This window comes from Panulirus ornatus, chromosome 32 (genome assembly GCF_036320965.1).
Source record: "Panulirus ornatus isolate Po-2019 chromosome 32, ASM3632096v1, whole genome shotgun sequence".
Classification (NCBI taxonomy): Eukaryota; Metazoa; Arthropoda; class Malacostraca; order Decapoda; family Palinuridae; genus Panulirus; species Panulirus ornatus.
Window position 1 is genome coordinate 20,088,049 of NC_092255.1, and position 25,153 is coordinate 20,113,201.

The window sequence follows — 25,153 nt, forward strand, 5'->3', positions numbered from 1 at the left end:
CTCTCCATACATTATTCATCACGTGCAGAACCTTCGCCCCCTTCCCCACCCTATGCCTCACTACAACTTCCATGGTTCCGGAACAGTCACTGTCAAGTCCATTCCCAGATAACTAAAAAAAAATTCATTCCTCCAATTTCTCTCCATTCAGACTTACAACCCAATAAAATTGTACCTCATCTCTGCTGAACCTAATAATCTTGCTCCTATTCACATTTACTCCAAACTTTCACCCTCAAAAACTTTTCCAAACTCACTAACCAACTTCTGCAGTTTCTCACTCCAATCAGCCATCAGTGCTGTATCACCGCCAAGCAACAACTGACACCCTCCCCTGCCCTCTAGTCCACAACAGACTGCATAATCGCCCCTCTCTCCAAACTCTGGCATTTACATTCCCAAGCGCTTCATCCATAAAGAAATTAAACAACCATGGTGACATCACACACCCCTGCCACACACCCACCTCTTTGTCAACCTTTCCTCACTCATTCTCTCCATATGTTCAAACCATTTTAACACAATTCTTCTACTCTCTCAAATACACTCATTTTCATTACCACACATCTATCTTACCCTTTCATAATTCAATCGATGAAACCACCTCACACTACACATTGTCTTCGAACATAATTTCCAACACATTCACCCTCCTACGCATAACTTTATAGGCAATGCCTCGTGACTTTACGATATTGTTGGAATTACTATTCCTTCAAACACGCCCATTTTTGCTCTAGGAAATAACGTTCTCTTTTTCCACACTTTATTCATCACTTCCAGAACCTTCGCCCCCTTCCCCACCCTATGCCTCACTACAACTTCCATGGTTCCATTCACTGCCAAGTCCACCCCCATATATCTAAAAAACTTCACTTCCTCCAATTTTTCTCCATTCAAACCTACATCCCAACAAAATTGTCCCTCATCCCTGTTGAACCTAATAATCTTGCTCTTATTTACATTTATTCTCAAATTTCTCCTTTCACACACTTTTCCAAACTCACTCACCAACTTCTGCAGTTTCTCACTCGAATCAGCCACCAGTGCTGTATCATCGCCAACCAACAACTGACACACTCCCCGACCTATTAATCCACGACAGACTGCATACTAGCCCCTCTCACCAAAACTCTTGTAATTATTTTCGTAAGCACTTCATCCTTAAACAAATCCAACACTCATGGTGATATCACACACCCCTGCCGCACACCGACCTCTTTGTCAACATTTTAACAAACCTCTTCTGCTCTCTCAATTACACTCTTTTTCAATACCACACCTCTCTCTAATCCTTTCATTTTTTTACTCCATCAAACCACCTCACACCACATATTGTCTTGAAACATTTCATTTCCAACACATTCACCCTCCTCCGCATAACTCTATAGACCATGCCTTGTAACTGTATGATATTGCTGGAACTACTTTTCTTTCAAACACACCCATTTTTTGCTCTAGTACACAACGTTCTCTCTTTCCACACTTTATTCATCACTTGCAGAACCTCCGCCCCCTTCCCCACCCTATGCCTCACTACAACTTCCATGGTTCCAGTCACTGCCAAGTCCACTCCAAGATAACTAAAAAAAAAAATTCATTCCTCCAATTTTTCTCCATTCAGACTTACAACCCAACAAAATTGTCCCTTATGTCTGCTAAACCTAATGATCTTGCTCCTATTCACATTTACTCCAAACTTTCTCCCTCAAAAACCTTTGCAATCTCACTCACCAACCTCTGCAGTTTCTCACTCCAATCAGACAACAGTGCTGTATCATCACCAAGCAACAAGTGACACATTCCCCCGGCCCTCTAATCCACAACAGACTCCATACTCGTCATTCTCTCCAAACTCTGGCATTTACATTCCCAAGCACTTCATCCATAAAGAAATTAAACAACCATGGTGACATAACACACCCCTGCCACACACCCACCTCTTTGTCAACCTTTCCTCACTCATTCTCTCCATATGTTCAAACCATTTCAACACACCTCTTCTGCTCTCTCAACCACACTTATTTTCATTACCACACATCTATCTTACCCTTTCATCACTTAATCGATGAAACCACCTCACACTACACATTGTCTTCGAACATAATTTCCAACACATTCATCCTGCTACGCTTAACTTTATAGGCCATGCCTCGTGACTTTAACATATTGTTGGAATTACTATTCCTTCAAACACGCCCATTTTTGCTCAAGGAAATAACGTTCTCTTTTTCCACACTTTATTTATCACTTCCAGAACCTTCGCCCCCTTCCCCACCCAATGCCTCACTACAACTTCCATGGTTCCATTCACTGCCAAGTCCACCCCCAGATACCTAAAAAAAAACTTCACTTCCTCCAATTTTTCTCCATTCAAAACTACATCCCAACAAAATTCTTCCTCATCTCTACTGAACCTAATAATCTTGCTCTCATTCACATTTACTCTCAAATTTCTCCTTTCACACACGTTTCCAAACTCACTCACCAACTTCTGCAGTTTCTCACTCGAATCAGCCATCAGTGCTGTATCATCGCCAACCAACAACTGACACACTCCCCGACCTATTAATCCACGACAGACTGCATACTAGCCCCTCTCACCAAAACTCTTGCAATTATTTTCATAAGCACTTCATCCATAAACAAATTTAACATTCATGGTGATATCACACACCCCAGCCGCACACCGACCTCTTTGTCAACATTTCAACAAACCACTTCTGCTCTCTCAATTACACTCATTTTCAATACCACACCTCTCTCTAACCCCTTCATTTTTTACTCCATCAAACCACCTCACACCACATATTGTCTTGAAACATTTCATTTCCAACACATTCACCCTCCTCCGCATAACTCTATAGACCATGCCTTGTAACTGTATGATATTGCTGGAACTACTTTTCTTTCAAACACACCCATTTTTTGCTCTAGTACACAACGTTCTCTCTTTCCACACTTTATTCATCACTTGCAGAACCTCCGCCCCCTTCCCCACCCTATGCCTCACTACAACTTCCATGGTTCCAGTCACTGCCAAGTCCACTCCAAGATAACTAGAAAAAAAAAAAAAACTCATTCCTCCAATTTTTCTCCATTCAGACTTACAGCCCAACAAAATAGTCCCTTATATCTGCTAAACCTAATAATCTTGCTCTTATTAACATTTACTCCAAACTTTCTCCTTCAAAAACTTTTGCAAACTCACTCATCAACTTCTGCAGTTTCTCACTCCAATCAGACATCAGTGCTGTATCACCACCAAGCAACAAGTGACACATTCCTCCGGCCCTCTAATCCACAACAGACTCCATACTCGTCATTCTCTCCAAACTCTGGCATTCACATTCCTAAGCACTTCATCCATAAAGAAATTAAACACCCATGGTGACATCACACACCCCTGCCACACACCCACCTCTTTGTCAACCTTTCCTCTCTCATTCTCTCCATATGTTCAAACCAGTTCAACACACCTCTTCTGCTCTCTCTACCACACTTATTTTCATTACCACACATCTATCTCACCCTTTCATTACTTAATCGATGAAACCACCTCACACTACACATTGTCTTCGAACATAATTTCCAACACATTCATCCTCCTACGCTTAACTTTATAGGCCATGCCTCGTGACATTAAGATACTGTTGGAATTACTATGCCTTCAAACACGCCCATTTTTGCTCTAGGAAATAACGTTCTCTTTTTCCACACTTTATTCATCACTTCCAGAACCTTCGCGCCCTTCCCCACCCTATGCCTCACTACAACTTCCATGGTTCCATTCACTGCCAAGTCCACCCCCATATATCTAAAAAATTTCACGTCCTCCAATTTTTCTCCATTCAAACTTACATCCCAACAAAATTCTCCCTCATCCCTGCTGAACCTAATAATCTTGCTCTCATTCACATTTACTTTCAAATTTCTTCTTTCACACACTTTTCCAAACTCACTCACCAACTTCTGCAATTTCTCACTCGAATCAGCCATCAGTGCTGTATCATCGCCAACCAACAAATGACACACTCCCCGACCTATTAATCCACAACAGACTGCATACTAGCCCCTCTCACCAAAACTCTTGCAATTATTTTCGTAAGCACTTCATCCATAAACAAATTTAACATTCATGGTGATAACACACACCCCTGCCACACACCGACCTCTTTGTCAACATTTCAACAAACCTCTTCTGCTCTCTTAACTACACTCATTTTCATTACCATAACTCTCTCTAACCCTTTCATTTTTTTACTCCATCAAACCACCTCACACCACATATTGTCTTGAAACATTTCATTTCCAACACATTAACTCTCCTCCGCAAAACTCTATAGACCGTGCCTTGTAACTGTATGATATTGTTGGAACTACTTTTCTTTCAAACACACCCATTTTTTGCTCTGGTACACAACGTTCTCTCTTTCCACACTTTATTCATCACTTGCAGAACCTTCGCCCCCTTCCCCACCCTATGGCTCACTTCAGCTTTCATGGTTCCATTCACTGTCCATTACCAGATATCTGGAAAACTTCACTTCCTACGATTTTTCTCCGCTGAAACTTACATCCCAACAAAATTGTCCCTCATCCCTGCTGAACCTAATAATCTTGCTCTTATTCTCATTCAATCTAAAATTTCTCCTTTCACACACTTTTCTAAACTCACTCACCAACTTCTGCAGTTTCTCACTCGAATCAGCCACCAGTGCTATATCACTGCCAAGCAACAACTGGCACACTTCCCCGCCCTTTCATCCTCAACAGACTGCATACTCGCCACTCTCTCCAAAACTCTTGCACATTCCTAAGTACTTCATTCAGAAACAAATTATACAGCCACAGTGAAATCACACACCCTTGCACAAGATCTACCTCTTTGTCAACCTTTCCTCATTAATCCTCTCCATATGTTCAGAAAATTGCAACACACATTCTCTGCTCCCTCGACCACATTCATTTTCATTACCACGCCTCTCTATTACCCTTTTTTACTTACTCAAAGAAACCACCTTACATCACATATTGTCTTCATACATTTCATTTGCAAAGGATTCACCCTCCTCTGCACAGCTCTATCTATAGGCAATGATATATATTACTGGAACTACTATTCCTTCAAAAACAATCCAGTTTTGCTCTAGGAGATAACGTTCTCTTTCCATACATTATTCATCACTTGCAGAACCTTCGTCCTCTTCCCCCACCCTATGGATCACTTCAGCTTCCATTAACTGGCAAGTCCACTCCCACATATCTAAAAACTTCATTTCCTCCAATTTTTCTCGAATGAAACTTACATCCCAACCAAATTGTCCCTCACCCCTGTTGAGCCCTAATAATCTTTCTCTTATTCACATTTACTCTCAAATTTCTCCTTTCACACACTTTTCCAAACTCACTCACCAACTTCTATAGTTTCTCACTCGAATTAGCCACCAGCGAAGTATCACTGCCAAGGAACAACTGACACACTCCCAGACCCAATAATCCACAAAAGACTGCATACTCGCCCCTCTCTCTAAAACCCTTGTATTTACATACCTAAGCACTTCATCCATAAACAAAGTAATTCACTTGCAATTTTTCTCCATTCAAACTTACAACTCATCAAAATTGTCCCTCATCCCTGCTGAACCAAATAATCTTGCTCTTATTCACATCTACTCCCAGCTTTCCCATTTCACACACTTGTCCAAACTCACTCACCAACTTTTGCGGTTTCTCACTCGAATCAGCCACCAGTGCTGTATCACTGCCAAACAACAACTGACACACTCCCTGACCCAATAATCCACAACAGACTGCATACTCACCACTCTCTCCAAAACTCTTGCATTTACATTCCTAAAAACTTCATCCATAAACAAATTAAACAGCCATGGTGACACTAAACACCCTTGCACCAGACCTCTTTTTGTCAACCTTCTCTCACTCATTCTCTCCATGTGCTGAAACCACTTCAAAAAACCACCTCTGCTCTCTCAACCACACTCATTTTCATTACTACACCTCTCTTACCCTTTCTTTACTTAATCGATCAAACCACCTTACACCACAAACTGTCTTCAAACATTTCATTTCCAACACATTCGCCGTCCTCTGCACAGTTCTATCTATAGGCAGTGCTATATAATGATGTTGGAACTACTACTACTTCAAAAACTACCCAGTTTTGCTCTAGGAGACAGCGTTCTCTTTCCACACATCATTCATCACTTGCAGAACCTTCACCCCCTTCCCCACCCTATGGCTCACAACTTCCATGTTTCCATTCATTGCCAAGACCACTCCCAGATGTCGAAAAAAATTCATTCTCCAATTTTTCTCTATTCAAACTTACAACCCAACAAAATTGTCCCTCATCCCTGCTGAACCTAATAATCTTGCTATCATTCACATTTACTCCCAACCTTTTCCTTTCACACACTTTTCCAAACTCACTCACCAACTTCTGCAGTTTTTCACGCCAATACGCCATCAGTGCTATATCATCGCCAAGCAACAACCGACACACTACCCCAGCCCTCTAATCCACAACAGACTGCATACTCGCCCCTCTCTTCAAAACATTTTACATTTACATTCCTAAGCACTTCATCTATAAACAAATTAAACAACTATGGTGAAATCACACACCCCTGCCGCACACCGACCCCTTTGTCAACCTTTCCTGACTCATTGTCTCCATATGTTGAAACCATTTCAACATACCTCCTCTGCTCTCTCAACCACACTTATTTTCATTACCACACATCTACTTTACCGTTTCATTACTTACTCGATCAAACCACCTTACACCACATATTGTCTTCAAACATTTCTTTTCCAACACATTCACCCTCCTCCGCACAACTCTATCTACAGGCCATGCCTCGCAACTATATAATATTGCTAAAACTACTTTTCCTTCAAAGACAACCCATTTTTCCTCTAGAAGATAAAATTCTCTTTCCACACATTATTCATCACTTGCAGAACCTTCGCCCCCTTCCCCACCATATGCCTCACTACAACTTCCATGGATCCAGTCACTGCCATGTACACTCCCAGATATACAAAAAAAAAAATTCACTTCCTCCAATTTTTCTCAATTCATACTTACAACCCAACACAATTGTTCCTCATCCCTGCTGAACCTAATAATCTTACTCTTACTCGCATTTACTTCCAACTTTCTCCTGTCACACACTTTTCCAAACTCACTCAGCAACTTCTGTAGTTTCTCAATGACACACTTCCCACAACACACTGCATACTCACCCCTCTCTCCAAACTCTAGCATTTACATTCCTAAGCACTTCATCCATAAACAAATTAAACACCCATGGTGACATCATACACCCATGCCGCACATCGACCCCTCAATCAACCTTTCCTCACTCATTCTCTCCATATGTTGAAACCATTTCAATACACCTCCTCTGCTCTCTCAACCACACTTATTTTCATTACCACACATCTATTTTACCATTTCATTTCTTAATCGATCAAACCGCCTCAAACCACATATTGTCTTCAAACATTTCATTTCAAACACATTCATCCTCCTCCGCATAACTCTATAGGACATGCCTCGTAACTGTATGATATTGCTGAAACTACTATTCCTTCAAACACACCCATTTTTCTCTAAGAAATAACGTTCTCTCTTTCCACTCTTTATTAATCACTTCCAGAATCTTCGCCCCCTTCCCCACCCTATGGCTCACCTCACCTTCCATGGTTCCATTCTCTGCTAAGTCCACCCCCACATTTATATAAAAAAAATTCACTTTCTCCCATTTCTATCCATTCAAACTTACACCCCCAACAAAATTTTCCTCCATCCCTGCTGAACCTAATAATCTTGCTCTTATTCACATTTACTTTCAACTTTCATCTTTCACACACTTTTCCAAACTCACTCACCAACTTTTACAGTTTCTCAAAAGAATGAGCCACCAAAGCTGTATCGTCGCCAAGCAACACTTCCCCGGCCCTCTGATTCAAAACAGACTGCATACTCGCCCCACTCTCCAAAATTCTTCCATTTACATTTCAAAGCACTTAAGCCATAAACAAATTAAACAACCATGAGACATCACACACCCCAGCCGAACACCGACCTCTTGGTCAACCTTTCCTCACTCATTCTTTCCATATGTTCAAAACATTTCAACAAACCTCTTCTGCTCTCTCAACCACACTCATTTTCATTCCCCCACATCTCTCTGACCCTTTCATTACTTACACGATCAAACCACCTCACACTACGTATTGGCTTCAAACATTTCATTTCCAACGCACACTCACCCTCCTCTGCACAACTCTATCTATAGGCCAAGTATATAACATCGTTGGAACTAATATTCCTTCAAACACACCCATTTTTCTCTAAAAGATAACGCTCTCTCTTCCATACATTATTCACCACTTACAAAACCTTCGACCCCATCCCACCCCATGCCTCACTTGAGCTTCCATGGTTCCATTCACTGCCAAGTCTACTATCAGATATCTAACAAAAATTCACTTAGTCCAACTGCTCTCCATTCAAACATACAACTCAACAAAATTGTCCCTCATCTCTGCAGAACCTAATAATCTTGCTCTTATTCACATTTACTCTCAACTTTCTCCTTTCATACACATTTCGAAACTCACGCACCAACTTCTGGAGTTTTTCACTCGAACCAGCCACCAGTGCTGTATCATCGCTATGCAACAACTGACACACTTTCAAGGCCCTCTAATGTACAAAAGACTTTTTACTCGCCCCGCTCTCCAAAACTCTTCCATTTACATTCCAAAGCACTTGAGCCATAAACAAATTAAACAGCCATGGGGACATCACACACCCTTTACGCACATCGACCTCTTTGTCAACCTTTCCTCACTGAATCTCTCCATAAGTTCAAACCATTTCAACACACCTCCTCTGCTCTCTCAGCCACGCTTATTTTCATTCCCACATACCTTTCTTACCCTTTCATTACTTACTCTGTCTAATCACCTCACACCACATACCGTCTTCAAACATTTCATATCCAACGCATTCACCCTACTCCGCACAACTCTCTCTACAGGCCATGCCTCCTAACTATACAATATTGCTTTAACTACTATTCCTTCAAACACGTCTATTTTTGCTCCAGAGATAAAGTTCTCTCTTTCCACACATTATTCATCACTTCCAGAACCTTCGCCCCCTTCCCCACCCTATGGCTCACTTCATTTTCTATGGTTCCATTCACTACTATCTATAGGCCATGCCTCCCAATCATACAATATTGTTTTAACTACTATTCCTTCAAACACACCTATTTTTGCTCTAGAGATAGCATTCTCTCTTTCCACACATTATTCATCACTTTCAGAACCTTCGCCCCCTTCCCCACCTGATGGCTCACTTCAGCTTCTATGGTTCCATTTACTGCCAAGTCCACTCCCAGATACCTAAAAAAAACTTCACTTCCTCAAATTTTTCTCCATCTCAACTTACTTCACAACAAAATTGTCCTTCATCCCTACTGAACCTAGTATTCTTACTCTTGTTCACATTCACTCTTAAAATTTCTCCTGTCACACACTTTTCAAAACTCTCACCAACTTCTGCAGCCACCAGCGGTGTATCATCGCCAAGCAACTGACACACTTCCCCGGCCCTCTATTCCACAACAGAATGCATTTTCGCCCCTCTCTCCAAAACACTTGCATTTACATTCCTAAGCACTTCAACCATAAGAAATTAAACAACCATGGTGACATCACACACCCCTGACGCACACCGACCTATTTGTCAACCTTTCCTCACTCATTCTCTCCATAAACCGTTTCAACACACCTCCTCTTCTCTCTCAACTACACTCATTTTCATTACGAAACATCTCTGTTACCCTTTCATTACTTACTCGATCAAACCCCATCACACCATTCTCTTGAAGCATTTAATTTCCAACAAATTAACCTTCCTCCGCACAACTCTATCTATGGGCCATGCCTCGCAACTAAATAATATTGTTGGAACTACTAATCCTTCAAACACACCCACTTCCGCTCTAGAGTCCAAGTTCTCTCTTTCCACAGATTATTCATCACTTTCAGAACCTTCGCCCCCTTCTCCACCCTATGGCTCATTTCAGCTTCCATGGTTCCATTCACCACCATGTCCATTCCAAGATATGTAGGAAACTTCCCTTCATCCAATTTTTCTCCATTTAAACTTACATCTGAACTAACTTGTCCCTCATCCCTGATGAACCAAATAACCTTGCTGTTATTCACATTTACTGCCAATTTTTTCCTTTCACACGCTTTTTCCAAACTCATTCACTAACTTCAGCAGTTTTCTCACTCAATGAACAACCAGTGTTGTATCATGGCCAGCCAACAAATGAAACACTTCCCAGGGCCTCTAATGCAGAACAGACTGTATACTCTCCCCCTCTCTCCAAAACTCTTGCATTTACCTCCGAAAGCACTCTGTCCATAAACAAATTAAACAACCATGGAGACATCACATACCTCTGCTGGAGACCGACCTTGACTGGGAACCAATCACTCTCCTGTCTTTCTACTCGCACACATGTCTTACATCCTTGACAAAAAAAAACTTTTCACAGCTTCTAGCAAATTACCTCCCACACAATATTCTCTTAAAACCTTCCACAGAGCATCTCTATCATATGCCTTCTCCAGATCCGTAAATGCTATATACAAACCCCTTTGCTTTTCTAAATATTTCTCACACATTCTTTAAAGCAAAACACCAGATTCATACATTCTCTACCACTTGTGAAACCACACTGCTCCTCCCCCAATCTGATGCTCTGTGCATGCCTTCACCCTCTCAATCAACAACCTCCCATATAATTTCCCAGGAATACTCAAGAAACTTACGCCTCCGTACTTTGAACACACACCTTTATCCACTTTGCCTTTGTACAATGGCACTATACAAGCATTCCGCCAATCCTTACCCACTTGACCATGATCCATATATATACTGAATATCCTTATCAAGCAATCAACAACAAAGTCACCCCCTTTCTTTAAGAAATTTCACTGCGATACCATTGAAATACCGCCGCCTTGCCGGATTTCATCTTCCGCAAGGCTTTCACTACTTCTCTCTTAACCAAATCATTCTCCCTGACCCTCTCACTATACAAACCATCCCGACCAAAACACCCTACATCTGCCACTCTGTCATCAAACACATTCAACAAACCTTCAAAATACTCATTCCATCTCCGACTAATTTCAGCACTACATGTTATCACTTCCTCCCTTGCTCCCTTCACAGATGTTCCCATTTGTTCTCTTGTCTTTCGCACGTTATTTACCTCCTTTCAAAGCATCTTTTTATTCTCTCACTTGCCCTCTTTTTCAACACTTGCACCTTCCTCTTGGCCTCCTCTCACTTTATTTTACACATATCCCATTTATTTGCACTCGTTTCAACTAAGTATCGTCCAAACACCTATCTTTTCTCTTTCAGTAACAACTTTACTTCATCCCACCACTCACTGCCCTTTTTAATCATGATGTATATGCAAATATTCCAAAATCCGAAACACTTCTGGTCCCAGGTATTTCGGATAAAGGATACTCAACGTGTTTATGTATGCTGATATGTATATGTACGTTTATGTGCATATACGTATGTATATGTGTATGCGAGAGGATGGGTCTTCGTCTGCTTCCTAGCGCTACCTCGCTGACGCGGGAAACGGTAATAAAGTACAAAAATATATATGAAGCCGACTAAGAAGGGCGGAAGTGGGTGGCTGGAAATCCTCACTTCCTGTATCACTTTCCAAAAGAAAGAAGAGAACAAGGAGCCAAGTGAGGATTTTTTTCTTCTCAAGCTCTGTCATGTGTTCATGATGATACCTCAATGATGCGGGATATGGCGAACATGTATGGAAGAAAAAAAACTTTCATACTTGTTCCCTGTTTCCCACATTAGCAAGGTAGTGCCAGGAAGAGAAAAGGCCTCAGTCGAACACACCCATTGTTAGCTGTCATGTGTACTAGAATGAAACCACAGCCCAATATCCATATTAGACTAAATCTTTCTGTGGCTTCCCCTAGAAGCTGCACATACCCTGGTTCAGTCTGTGGTTTCGGAGCATTATACATGACAGATAGAGACTGAGTGTGAACGATGTGGCCTTTGTTGTCTTTTCCTAACGCTACCTCGCGCGCGAGGGGGAGGGGGTTGTCATTTCATGAGTGACACATGACGGGGTGGCGACGAAAATGAATACAGGTAGCAAGTATGAATTATGTACATGTGTATATATGTATATGTCTGTGTATATATATATATATATATATATATATATATATATATATATATATATATATATATATATATATATATATATATATATACCTATACGTTGAAATGTATAGGTATGTATATGTGCGTGTGTGGACGTGCATGTTATATACATGTGTATGTGGGTGGGTTGGGCCATTCTTTCGCCGGTTTCCTTGCGCAACCTCGCTAACGCGGGAGACATCGACAAATATATAAAATAATAATTTCCTATATTCCAAAAACTTTTACTGATATTTACCCACACCTCCACCAGGTAATGATCAGACATTCCACCAGCTGCCCCTCTCTGCACATTTTACTGATATTTACCCTCACCTCCACCAGGTAATGATCAGACATTCCACCAGCTGCCCCTCTGCACATTCACATCAAAGTTTCTCTTTTGCAAGGCTATGAATCTGTACTTAATCCAATAATGCCAGCTTACAATCTTTACAACTCATCCATGTATAATTGTTTGCATTCTTATTCTTAAACCTGGTAATCAAAATCACCAGTCCTTTTTCAGTACGCAATTCCACTGGCAGTTCACCACTTCCATTCGCCATTCTGAATATTCCATGCCCCTTATTATACCGTCAACTATCACATTACTCACTTTCGCATTTAAATCACCCATCATCAATACCAGGCCTCTTACATCAAAACTGCTGATGTAATCACTCAGGTGCTCCCAAAAGACACCCTTCTCTCACTATCTTTCATGTCACAACCAGGTGCATAAGCACTAACAATCATCCATCTCACTTTTATTCTCACCCACATCAGTCTGGAGTTTACTTTTTTACACTCCACACATTCCCACAACTCCTGTTTTAGCAGAAGTACTACCCCTTCCCTAGCTCTCACCCTGTCACCAACCACTTCATTTCTAAGACATTCCAATACTATTCTTCACCCTTACCCTTTAGCTTTGTTCCAATCAAAGCTAGAACATCCAGGTTCCTTTCCTCAAACATACTACCTATCCATTCTTTCTTCTCAAAAAAAATACAAGGTGAGGGTTTCCAGCCCCCAATACCACCCCTCTCACCCTCTATATGAAATGCAGGGAATACATGGGTAAAATTCTTCTTCCCCTATCTATATTCATGAGGATAGGATGAAACATGGGCTACTAATACCATAAAGGTTTTGCTCCAAATTGCAGCATCTAAAATGTGTTGGTGAAGAAGGGAAGGAATAAAAATAGTAAAAGCACTGAATAAAGAAACAGCAACTTGTGTGAATGACTTCCTGGTGATTAAGATGTTACGTTTTTGAAACAAAACACATCAAAATGATCACGAGTTGAATTTTCAAGATATGAAAAGCAAAACTAGTGTTAAAGTTCTTAAGGCATTTGTACTTGCATGTGCTAACACTATTTCCAAAGTGGGTGAAGTAGCCAAGTTAGAAAATGCACACAGACCTTTTATAACCTAAACAGATGGAAGATATACCATGTCATTCTTTTATATGAAAAATTAAAGAAGACATGGATCCCAAGAAACTGTAGAATATACCTCCTACTGGCATGATAATTATGGAAGATACAGTAAAATTTAAAGGTATGATGGCTTGCTCTTTGACATGACCCACCCACGGAAATCAAAGATAAACGTTCAAAGAGACAGAATTAATATCCAGGGAACAAATTCTTTAAAACATTGCCTTCAGGTATTAGAAGCAGTGGGACGACCAAATGAAGAAATATATAATGACCTGAACAAATACCTACAAAATGTGCCACAGTTAGGATGTGTTAGAAAAGGGTGAACAGGCTAATTGCTGGATGATAAATATCAGATGAAAAGGTTCCCATCTCTGAGGGGTGGGGCCCTGTCATACGAAGATGAAAAATAAAATTGTTATTCTGTATGGTCAAACATAGTTGACAGAGCACTTTCTAAATGTTAGGGAAAAGTAGGTTCAAAACTGACATTACGATGGAGATTGATGTTTAGTGAAACTTCTTTTGACAAAGATGCAATACCTAACATTAAAAAGAATGTGAATACAATGGCTGATGAAATACAGAAATTTACTATGGTGCTCTAAGTATAGGAAAAACCATGAAAGTTAAAAATCAATTAACTTGCACTTGTGCTTGCTCATCTGTTCTGTTTGTTTGAAAACCAAACTTTTCCTTCTCCCTGAAAGCATGCATTGATACACCCCATCCCTAAGAAGGGTGACTGTTCAGACCCCTCTAAATATCATCCTACTGTTTTGACATCTACCATTTCCAAAGTCTTTGAATCCCTCCTCAGCTTCCATATCGCTATACACCTCGAAAATCAGTCTTCTCTTCGATCACTAGTTAGGCTTCCATATGGCATGATCCACTGGTGATATTCTTTTCTATCTTACGAATATCTGTTCATCATCTCTGAAAGATTTTGGGAAGTCATGAGGAGCTGCCTTCGACATGTCTAAGGCTTCTAACAAGGTGTGGCTTTCGGGTCTTGTCTCTAAGCTTCCCTCCCTCACTTTGCTCTTCCATAACTAGCTTCCACTCTGGCCGATCTACCTCTGTAGTTGTTGATGGATCAGCCTTTCCCCTTTTCTCCATCAACAGCTGTATCCCTCAAGGTTCTGTCTTGTCCTCTACACAATTTTCTCTTATTCAACGATTTCCTCTCCTCCACAAATAATACAATGCACTCATATGCTGACGAATCAACACTGCATTCTCCTAAACCCTTCAATTCTGCTTCCTCTTCTCTCACTCAATCAGCATATTGTCTTGACTCAGCTTCCTCAATAAACTCAGACAGGATATCTCAGTGGGGTAGGCAAAATCTTGTTGAGTTCAATGCCTCTAAGACCCAATTTCTACCCATCGTTCTATCAAAAACTCCTTACAACTCTCTCCTTTGATGGTTCTGTAATTCCACCTCTTGACTCAATGAATATGCTTGCTATTACTATAACATCCACTCTTCCTTGGAAACCCCAAATTACAGGAATGGCTAAGTCTGCCTCTAAACAGTTGCTCCATTTATACAAGGGATCAATTCATCCTTGTATGGAGTACTGCTTACTTGACAGAGATGAGTCAAAAGTGATCCGACATATAAACTATCCCCAAGTTAACTTTCAAACTTGACCCCCTTGTCCTGTGCTGCAATGTTGGTTCACTTTCCCTCTTCTACAGATATCACTTAGGTTTTTGCTCCCAAGAGCTGGCTGCTTGTGTGCCCCCACCACTAACTAGACCACATAATACTCAGCGAGCTGCTGCATCAAATGATTATTGTGTGGCCATCAGCAACTCAAGGGTGGACCATTCTGATAACTGCTTCTTTCCCTACACATTGAAGCTTTGGAACTCTACCTTCTCATGTCTTTCTGAATAACTATGATCTGGCACATTTTAAAAGACAGGTCTTTCACTTCCTCCAAAATTCATGGATACTTTCCCTTGTCATTTCTTTTTCTGTTTCATAATTCTTTCGATATCTGAATTAAGCCTGGCATCGATGTAGACTTTTATCCTTGGCTGAAGCCTGCAACATAAAAAAATTGAGTAGTGTGTCAGAGCACATACAATGACAGGATAAGAATGAGATGGAATATCATAGTAAGGAAACGTGTGACTGGAAATATATATACTGAGGGGATAAGTACTGAAGAATGGGATGTGTGCAATGACTGCAGTTTGGAGATTGTTCACAACCTATACAGCAATACAGTGGAAATAAACTAATAACAGAGTTAGTATCATCCATTCATGCACATTCACTGATTCATAATTACATACTCTTAATCATAGTCATATGTACAATCATATATGTATGCTAATTTTTTTCTATGGTTAATTTTGTAAACAAACATGTTTGAATACTCACAGCATTAATGTCAGCATGAATCTGGCGCAGTTCCTCAACATGAGCCATCTTCTCTTGCAGCAAAAGTTCCATCTCAGCTCTATATTCTGCTAAACTGGCCTCCTCTGCTTGCACCACTTCCACCTCTTGAGCTAACCTTCCACGAAGTCGTTCCACCGCTACCACTTTGGCCCTGAATCACACATACACACACACACAAAATCTTTTAAGATTACACACGATAATTGTTTCAGGGCAGATAACATAAGTAACACTAATTGTAATTCGTTCTCCAACTGTAATAACAGACTTCTAGATGGTAACAGGCAAAAGCTTTCCCGTAACCCTGTGGAATTTAACTGCCTAATAATGCAAACTTAAACACTAACGATCACCAGAGTCGATATTTGTATGAATCTCGATTTGCAAGAGCACTTCTTTTATAAAATCTTATACAAAATTTGAAAAACTGGGAATTTTCAGTCGGCACAACACTCTTCCACTCACAGACGCAGCCAACTAGTATCATAACCCCGACGAAAAACTGAACTCTGGGATTTATTCACATGGCTCTATAACATTACGCTATTACGATAGTTATTCATTATATCATACTTCAAATTCTGTTATTCGCATTATATGTATTAATTTTAATTACACGTTTGCCATAAGAGCAACCGCCCCCCCCCAACCCCTTCACTTCCCTCCAAAAAAATCGAATCACCACTTCGATGGTTGGCCAAAATCAAGGTGCTCGGGAAGGCAAGATCAAAGAAGCTAACACAACCTTTAACTTAACAAAGACAATCTAAGTTACTGCTATCTATCTTGGAAAACATTATATCATTCACAGAATTACCTAATATCTTTGAGGGCCTCTAATTTCATATAAACTGCCCTATCTCGCTCGTCTGCCATTCCGCCTGACATGTTTGGTAAACAGTTGGGAGGACCAAGCGACAATCTAAATTATTTCAGAAAAGAATAAAAATCCATACAACCATAAAAATACAAAAGATTATGATAAAATTTCCAGTCTTTCAGTCTTAATATCATGACTGTCAATTTGTTAAAGAAACATTTTGCTTAGGTTTGATACGTGAAGCACCTCTTTTAGTGTATTACATTTTTCAAAACTAAATAGTAATATATACTGCAATTTTAGTCTTAATTATGAAATTATTATAATATACTTTTATAAGAGATATATCAAGATTTTCTTTCGGCCAGAGGAACTGAAGATCGGAAGGTGAATTGACTGATTCCAGAACTCGTGAGCCCCAGCTGTAAACAGCAGAGATTTCCCAGTTTCCCAGCACAGTTCACGGCACAGAATTACCGGTTCAACATGAGATCCTACATCGTCCTTTTGTCCCTGTTTGGGCTGTTGGCAGCTTCTCCTACTTTCTCTCAAGGTACGACTTTACGTTGTCCAACAACAAAATATGGTATTAATTGACTGGCAAGGCTTAGTCGAACGTTATCAACGGATGCAGTTAGATTAGCATGACATTGAAATTGAATGTCGTTCTATTGCGTAATATTTGGTAACTTGGCTGATATCTCTCCCTATTCTAACATTGTGTGGGAGGAAGAGTAGATGGTGATGGTCTAGGCCAAGAAATAAAAGAAATTTATCTTGAATCGATAATTCATAAATTCCTGGAATTAGTTAAGCCTGTGCGTTCCAAGACATTTGCCTCTTTTTTTTTTTTTCTAGTCCATTTTCCTGCTCATCATCCTTGTACTTACGATAATTAAGCTGAAAGTTCATTAGAGTTACAGAAAGTCGGAATATTACTATATGGAGGATTACTTTCTCAAGTTGTATCTGTATATGTCGTTCTCCTTTGATACTTGTTCAAGACATGGTCGGATACGGGCAGTGATGAGAACCAATATTATGTAGGTTGATTATACAGATTAGATTTGGTTAGGTTTGTGCTTGGTGACTTATATATAGCGGATTTCTGGGATAATTTTGATAATGATTTTAACTTGGATATGGATAAGGCCAACCGAGAACAAAATCTTGATGGATTTGAGAGTGAGAATCCATTTTTTTTTCTCCCCATGTATTATGTTGTCTTGGTAGAGTCTGACATGGATGGATTTTTGATGTTTCCAGCTGACATTGATGGTTTTTTGATGTTTTCATCTTGACACCCACATGTAATAAGAAAAGAAAACTGGTTTAATGAGTATTGGCCAGATTATTTTTCAACATGCATACATAGTCTTGAACAAAAAAAAAAAAATGTGGTACTGTCCAGACATATTCTTAGTTGAAAATATTGGGTAAACTTCGTGAAGAACGTGCGTATTCTAGATGGTAGAATGAATGAAATTGGTAAGAGTGAATTCCATTCAAAGTGTAATTGTGAAGAAGTTTAGGTGTAGCACCTCTAATTTCATTATATTCAAATGTGGGTAGGGCTATGAAGTAGATGGTAATTGTGGAGTGAAAAAAAACTGTAATTCGCAAATATACGAACTGAAAGGAAGTACACCCATGGTGTTACAATGTCATTTTCTATGAAATTTTGATGAACAACATTCACTTGGTGCTTGCTCGGATTCTGTAAAGGTCTATTTTGTATATATGTTGATATACAAATTAAATGAAACTATAACAAAAGAAAACTTGCATATAGAGTAGAATTGCCTATAATACTTGATGTTTGCATTCTGGTGAATGCTGCCATACATCATAATGGTTTAATCCGGTGTAATTTGAATTTTGCATATATGTTGAGTTCAGGTATTCATATAGATTTAGGGCTGGAATTGTTCATAATGGCCCACTCCAGGTCTTATTCGTATAAGTCATTAGACGTGTGGACTTGCTGTTTGCCTTTCATGCTATAAGAATCGTGTAGGTAAGTCTACATATTCTTGATGAGATTTCAGATATAACTTGAACCCAAAGGACATGTGAAGCATTAGAATGGGTAGGCTATCATTGTTTCTTTTAACTGATATTTTACATCTTAGATATATATAACCCTGCATTATCTCTCTTCCTTGTAACCTCATCAGTAACATTTTTGAATGAGTTATGAGCGAGAGAATCACTTCACGATGGCAACAACAGCTATATAAAAGTAGAACACACATTATCATATACAACTTCAGTCCACCTTCGTGACTTTTACCTAGTTTTGAAAGTGTTGACATTTGCAAATTTCTTTGGGACACCTTTGGCATTCTACATGACTGATGACAATGTTTGTGACCCGATAACCTGTTGATATGGTGTTCTTTTATCATCCTACAATATGCTCCTAATTCAGTATCAATACTCCAACAATATCAAGACTTGATATTATTGGAGTAGGTGAAAAATCTGTTGGCAAGAACTTGTGCACCTTCTTTCTTTTACTTTACGGTAAGATTATTGTAGAGGCACAAGGGCTTATCTGAAGAGCACTGATGACTGGTTTGTTTGTTTCTTAGGGCTTCTAGGGTAACTGTAACTATTTATTTTCTTATTTGCAGTACTGGGAGAGTAAGATGCTTGTGGGGACCAATCTCTTGAACTTTCTTTACCATCTAGTAGCATTTTAGACCTTTGTAAACTGTCCACCTTTTGGTGTCTCATTGGTTAGTTTATTCCAACTATCCACCACCCTAACCCTAGCACTAAACCAGTACATCTTGACATCCTCCTAAACTCAGTACCCAGCTTTTTGTCATGGCCTCTGTTTACTCTGGTGTTGCATGTCTTGAACTCATCGTTATCGCCCAGGTGATTTAGAAACTTGAAGGCTATCAGACACCCGTCTCCTCTTCTCGATGGTGAACAGTTTTGTGGTCTTAAGCCTAAAATTATAGTTTTTTTTTTAATCGGTTACCATCACAATTGCTTTTTTCTGCCATGTCAGACATTTGTGCTTATTTTGGTGTGATCAAACTTGCAGTGCATAATTGTTTTGTTTTGATGTGCATAGTGAATGAATTTACAAACATGTCCACATATTTCAGTAGATTTCTTTTGTCCAGCAGCTATTCTCATTCCTGTGTATACATGAAGATTTGTGTGTACACAATGCCAGGATTTTATGCTTGCAGTTTTAAAGAAAACATCTTAAAATGTTGCATTAAGAATATTTAAAATGCACAGATAACCCTAAGTGCAAATAGTATATGAAATGAAAAGCTGTGATGTAGAAGGGTGTGTTGGAATAATCAAGGTCAAATTATTGCCAGGCAAATGATGAAAATCTTTGTTAGTGATATTATGAATGGCACTTCTCTATTAGAAAAAAATGTGCATGTAATCCAATTTAGACATTTTTATTAGTATATACTTGCTAAAGAATCTTTGTCTACACCTATGTAAGAGTACAAACATGGACACCCTTCTTGAAGTTTTATCAATATTTCCAGTTTTTGAAGTATTTTGAGCTTGATATGCTTCTGTCTGTAGCTCTAGTCAGCACTATCATGTGGTTGCCTAATAAATGCCTTTGCAAGTGTTAAATTTTTGGTGACTAAATAAATGAGTTTGAGCACAGTTGTCGGAGGCTGTAGCATCCATTGAATGTAGAAAAATTGCCCTGTGATTCTGCACACTCAAGCTAACTTGTTAAAACAAATGAGAAACACATGGTGGGAAATTTGTGTTTGAATTTTGGAGATTGTGATTTGGAAGTTTTACCTGTGCTGAATTAAATCTAGTTGCTTCCAGCAAGCAGGATGTTAACTTGTATTTTGGAAGTTTTACCTGTGCTAAATTATATTTAGTTCCTTCCAGCAAGCAGTATGTTAATGTAGTACTTTTAGCACATGTATTGCTTTAGATATACCAGATTTTTTATTTTTTATCGACATGAAAATCTTAACAAGAACCACGTACTGTTAACCCAGTAAGGTTGTAGATAAGATTATTTGAATTTATGATATACTCATATTGCAAATTCCCTTGTGTTTATTTAAAATGTTGCAGATAACTGTACAGTGATATCAACATGCAGTGATTGCCTCTCTGCCTCGTGCCATTGGATAAAGTGTTTTAGGGAAGAACCAAGTTGTCAGAAAAGTGAGGTGGCTCAGTTCTGCCTGGAGATTTCTTGTATGTAATATCAACTCAAAATGTATGCCTGGAAATTTCTTGTATGTAATATCGACTCAAAATGTATTGGCTGCTAACCTACATGTAAATTCTTGAAGCATTGAGTACATGAAACATTAACAAATATAACCTCCTTAACTTTCTTACTTTGGTTGTAATGCTTCCATGTCATGAACTTTGTACATTTAATTGGCTACACTCGCTTTCTTAATGTCTCTAAAAAGGCCTGCCACCTGTCTGCTTTTCATATCCAGTGTTTCAGGGTTTTGTATTGCTGCTTGGAGTTGTCCTGTCTTATATAAGGGGTATATTTTGTTGATAATATGAAACCCACAACCTGTAGCAGGTTCAGGAAGTACAAGTAAGAGGATGAAGTGTAATACTCTGGTTTTATCTTGGAGCACAATACTGTTTTGACAGGAGTGAAAGCACAGTCTGTTGCTGGGTGTTGATCAGTTAACCCGTTAGGTGAGGCACCCCATCTAATTGTAAGATTGGCTCTCATGCTTATAGACCATGCCAGAAGAACAGTTGAATTAGTGTTCACTGTATTAAGGTCTTTTCATGTTGGCATGATCTTAATACTGAAACATTGCTTCGTAATTACATTTCATAACATTACTGTGTTTTAAATGTATAGTTCTCCATGCAGTAGAATCAATTCTAATAGACATAGACCCTTTGAACTCCTGGACTAAGTTTGGGATATAACTGAAATCTCCATGAAAGTCCATTACTTTCTACATCTTTCCAGCAGTTTAAGAACCCATTGGACCGAGTTTGAGATTTAACTGAATATGTAGTCTCTGTTCCCAAATTCCATCCAGGATGCTGGGCATCAGAACATGTAACAGCCTATTGTGCATCCCCTCTGTGCACTTTATTTTTGATTAACAATGACACTTCTCTCCTCACCCATATTGTAATTTTACACTGATTTGTAGCATTTTAATGGTGCACATACACTGATAATCTCAGTACATTTCAAGATGAAAAACACCTAGCATGGTCACTACCCACTAGATTGAGGCATGCATGAGCTTAGTCATCATGTGACCAAAGTCTGTGCCTGTGTTTTCACTCAATTGCTGTGTATTTTTGATAACAACAGCTTGTCTTTTTGTCATACGAGAGTGCTATCAGTTTTTCATGTGCTTAGAGACCCAGGAAACACCTCGGCATTGCTGAAAAGTTGAACATGTTTGAGAATCGTAAGGATGAGGAGAATCGCTTATGACCCATATCAGATCAGGGAGAGATTTGTATGAATCTGTTATCCTGGAACCGTTTCCTTTTGATTCTAAGTAATCTTTATTCCTCTCAATACCTCCAGCCTCGGGGTTGGATGGATGACTTATAACAGTAGCTATCAAATAAAACGGCAAGTTTCCAATACATATTTCACTTGTTAATGTTCCTTGGAAAAATTTCCCCTAGTTAGTCCAGTTGAATGGGTTTACTGTATGATGTGTCTTTGTCAGAGTTCTTATGTGGTTTCTAGACATGCTCTATTCCTGTTCTTGGTTGCATGCCATAACTTAATTTGTTCCAAAAGCAAGTATAACCTATATTGCTTGCAAATTTGAGTCAAGGTTTCTGTGTACAGATTCTGCACCTCAGATATAATGACTTAAGATAATCTTGCATATTTATAACCAGCTTTGCTTTTCTTATTGATAATTTTGATTTCTCTGTTGTACAGGACTGCCATTATTAGTGGTGGTTTGCTCATTTTTTTTCTAGTAGCCAAGACTGGATGGCTGAAGAGTGCTTGAAAGAAAACTTCTCATATGTGGTAGCCATTTCCCATGGTAGTGAGGTAGGGCCAGTAACATTGAGAAATGGCTTCATATTACAAGCATCCACATAACCACAATCAGGCTCTACAGACCTCCCTGTGATTTTCCCACATGTTCTCTTGTTTAGCCCATTGACAGTAAGTTGTCCTGTGTAAACCATGTCTCAAATTTGCTCAGTCCCTTGCCCACCATGCACCCTTCTGCATGTTCAGGTTCTGAGCTTTCAAAGTATGTTTCACTCCATTCTTCCTCATACTTGGTTTCCCCCTCCTTGTTCCTTTCATTTCTAATGAGTAAACCTTCTTGGTCATCCTCTTCATATGTCCTAACTATTTCAGCACACCCTCTTTAGCTTTCTCGTACAAACCTCTCATCCTGTCATTTTTTGTGTGATCAACCCAGCTAACAACACACATTTCATTTCCTATACATTCACCAAATCTTCGTACCTTGCATCCATATGGCAATGACAAGACTACTATACCATCAACATGCCCATCTTTGCCCGTAAAGACTGTGACATCTCTCCACAAATTCTTCATTGTTCCCAAAACCTTTGTCCCTTCATCTGCCCTTTGGCTCTCTTCAACTTCCATTGTTCCATTTGCTGCCAAATCCACTCCCAGGTATCTCAAATACTCCACATCCTCCAAGTTTTCTACATTTAAACTCGCTCTTAAGTAAACTGTCTCTTTACTGCTAAACCTAATAACTTGGACCAGCTTCTCACTCGTATCTGCCACCAGTTCTATGTCCTCCTAGCAGCCTGCATATCTGCTGCTCTGTCCAAGATTTGTGCATTCACTTCCCTCAATACTCTATCAATAAACAGATTAAACAGACATGATGATATCTACACTTTGCATCACACACCCTGCAGTAGACCCATGTTCACCTGGAACCACTCGCCCTTCTCTGAACCTACTCGCACACATAAAAAACTCTTCATGGCTTCAGATAGCTTTTTTCCTTTCACACCATATATCTCAGGATTCTCAGTACTTTCTAGAGAGCATTCCTATCAACCCTATTAAATGCTTTTCCACATCCATAAATGTCAGATACAAAACCTTTTTATTTTTGTTTCTTTCATTCTTCAAAGCAAATGCCTGATCCACACGTCCTTTGCCACTTCTGAAACCACGTTGTCTGATGCTCTGTTCATAACACCACCCACATAAACGACACTTCCATTCATTTCATGCCAGGTTTTTCTGACATAATATGCCATCCTGTCATCAAACACATTCAGCAATCTTCAGAGTACTTTTTCCATCTCTTCTTTACCCCATTTCTACCTGTTACCTCTTCCCCATTTGCCCCTTTACTTATGTTCTCATATGTTCCTTTATTTTGCGTTATCAGCTTGCTTCTAAACCATATTCTTATGTTCCCTGAATTTTATTAATATTTAATCACCTCAAACATTCATTTGCCTTCTTTTTTAGCACCCTCTGCTTTCTCTTGTACATTTCCCACTTTTACACAAAACTTCCCTTAAGTTACACTGATATGCACCTCTTTTCTCTTTTACCAGCAACTTCATTATCCCACTACTTGAACCATTTTTCACCTGCCCACCTCCTTCATAATTCACACTTCAGTCACATATGCCAGCAATACTTCCTATACATTTCCCATTCCTCACCCATTTCCCCTAGCCTCTTATACCCCAACCTTTTGGCATTCTGCATTCTGTCACTATTTCTTTTCACATGCATCTATTTTTTCAGCTTTACTTTTTTATTTGCATGATTTCCTGTTTTCTAAAAGCATCTATAAATCTTCGCTTGCCTCCAACTGGTAATGATCAGTCATCTCACCAGCACATTCACAAATAGGATTTTTTTTTTTTCTTTTTTGGCATACATATTGATTAGTAAGTAATCCACTAATGCCTGTTTATCTTTCCAATTTCATGTATACTTACATATGGCCACCTTTTTAAATTGAGTATTTGCAGCCACCAGTCATTTTTCAGCATGGAACTCTACAAGCTGTTCACCGTATCCACTTGCATCACTAAATACCCCATACCTCTCGACTACCTCATTACCCACTTTCAGATTCGAGTCCCCATCAAAGATATCCAATCTTTTGCCTCAAAACTATTGACACGCTCACTCTA

The 25,153-nt window shown here is 39.4% G+C and overlaps 2 protein-coding genes across 10 annotated transcripts in view; one reads left to right on the plus strand and one right to left on the minus strand.

Moving 5' to 3' along the window:
• Positions 1-17,101, minus strand: part of LOC139759136 (zinc finger C4H2 domain-containing protein) — a 36,257-nt gene extending 19,156 nt beyond the window's left edge. For both annotated transcript variants that reach the window (XM_071681128.1, XM_071681129.1), the window contains exons 1-2: positions 17,012-17,101; positions 16,174-16,345 (exon numbers count right to left, since the gene is read on the minus strand). In XM_071681128.1, the coding sequence (XP_071537229.1) occupies positions 16,174-16,345; positions 17,012-17,082 (243 nt within the window). In that variant the 5' untranslated portion in view covers positions 17,083-17,101. The remainder of the gene's footprint in view (positions 1-16,173; positions 16,346-17,011) is intronic.
• A 281-nt stretch (positions 17,102-17,382) lies between these two features.
• The window catches only part of LOC139759138 (uncharacterized), a 90,325-nt gene continuing 82,554 nt past the window's right edge, over positions 17,383-25,153 (plus strand). For 6 of the 8 annotated variants that reach the window (XM_071681135.1, XM_071681132.1, XM_071681131.1 and 3 more), the window contains exons 1-2: positions 17,383-17,567; positions 21,101-21,226. In XM_071681135.1, the coding sequence (XP_071537236.1) occupies positions 17,501-17,567; positions 21,101-21,226 (193 nt within the window). In that variant the 5' untranslated portion in view covers positions 17,383-17,500. The remainder of the gene's footprint in view (positions 17,568-21,100; positions 21,227-25,153) is intronic. The other 2 variants (XM_071681138.1, XM_071681137.1) reach the window with 1 other exon arrangement.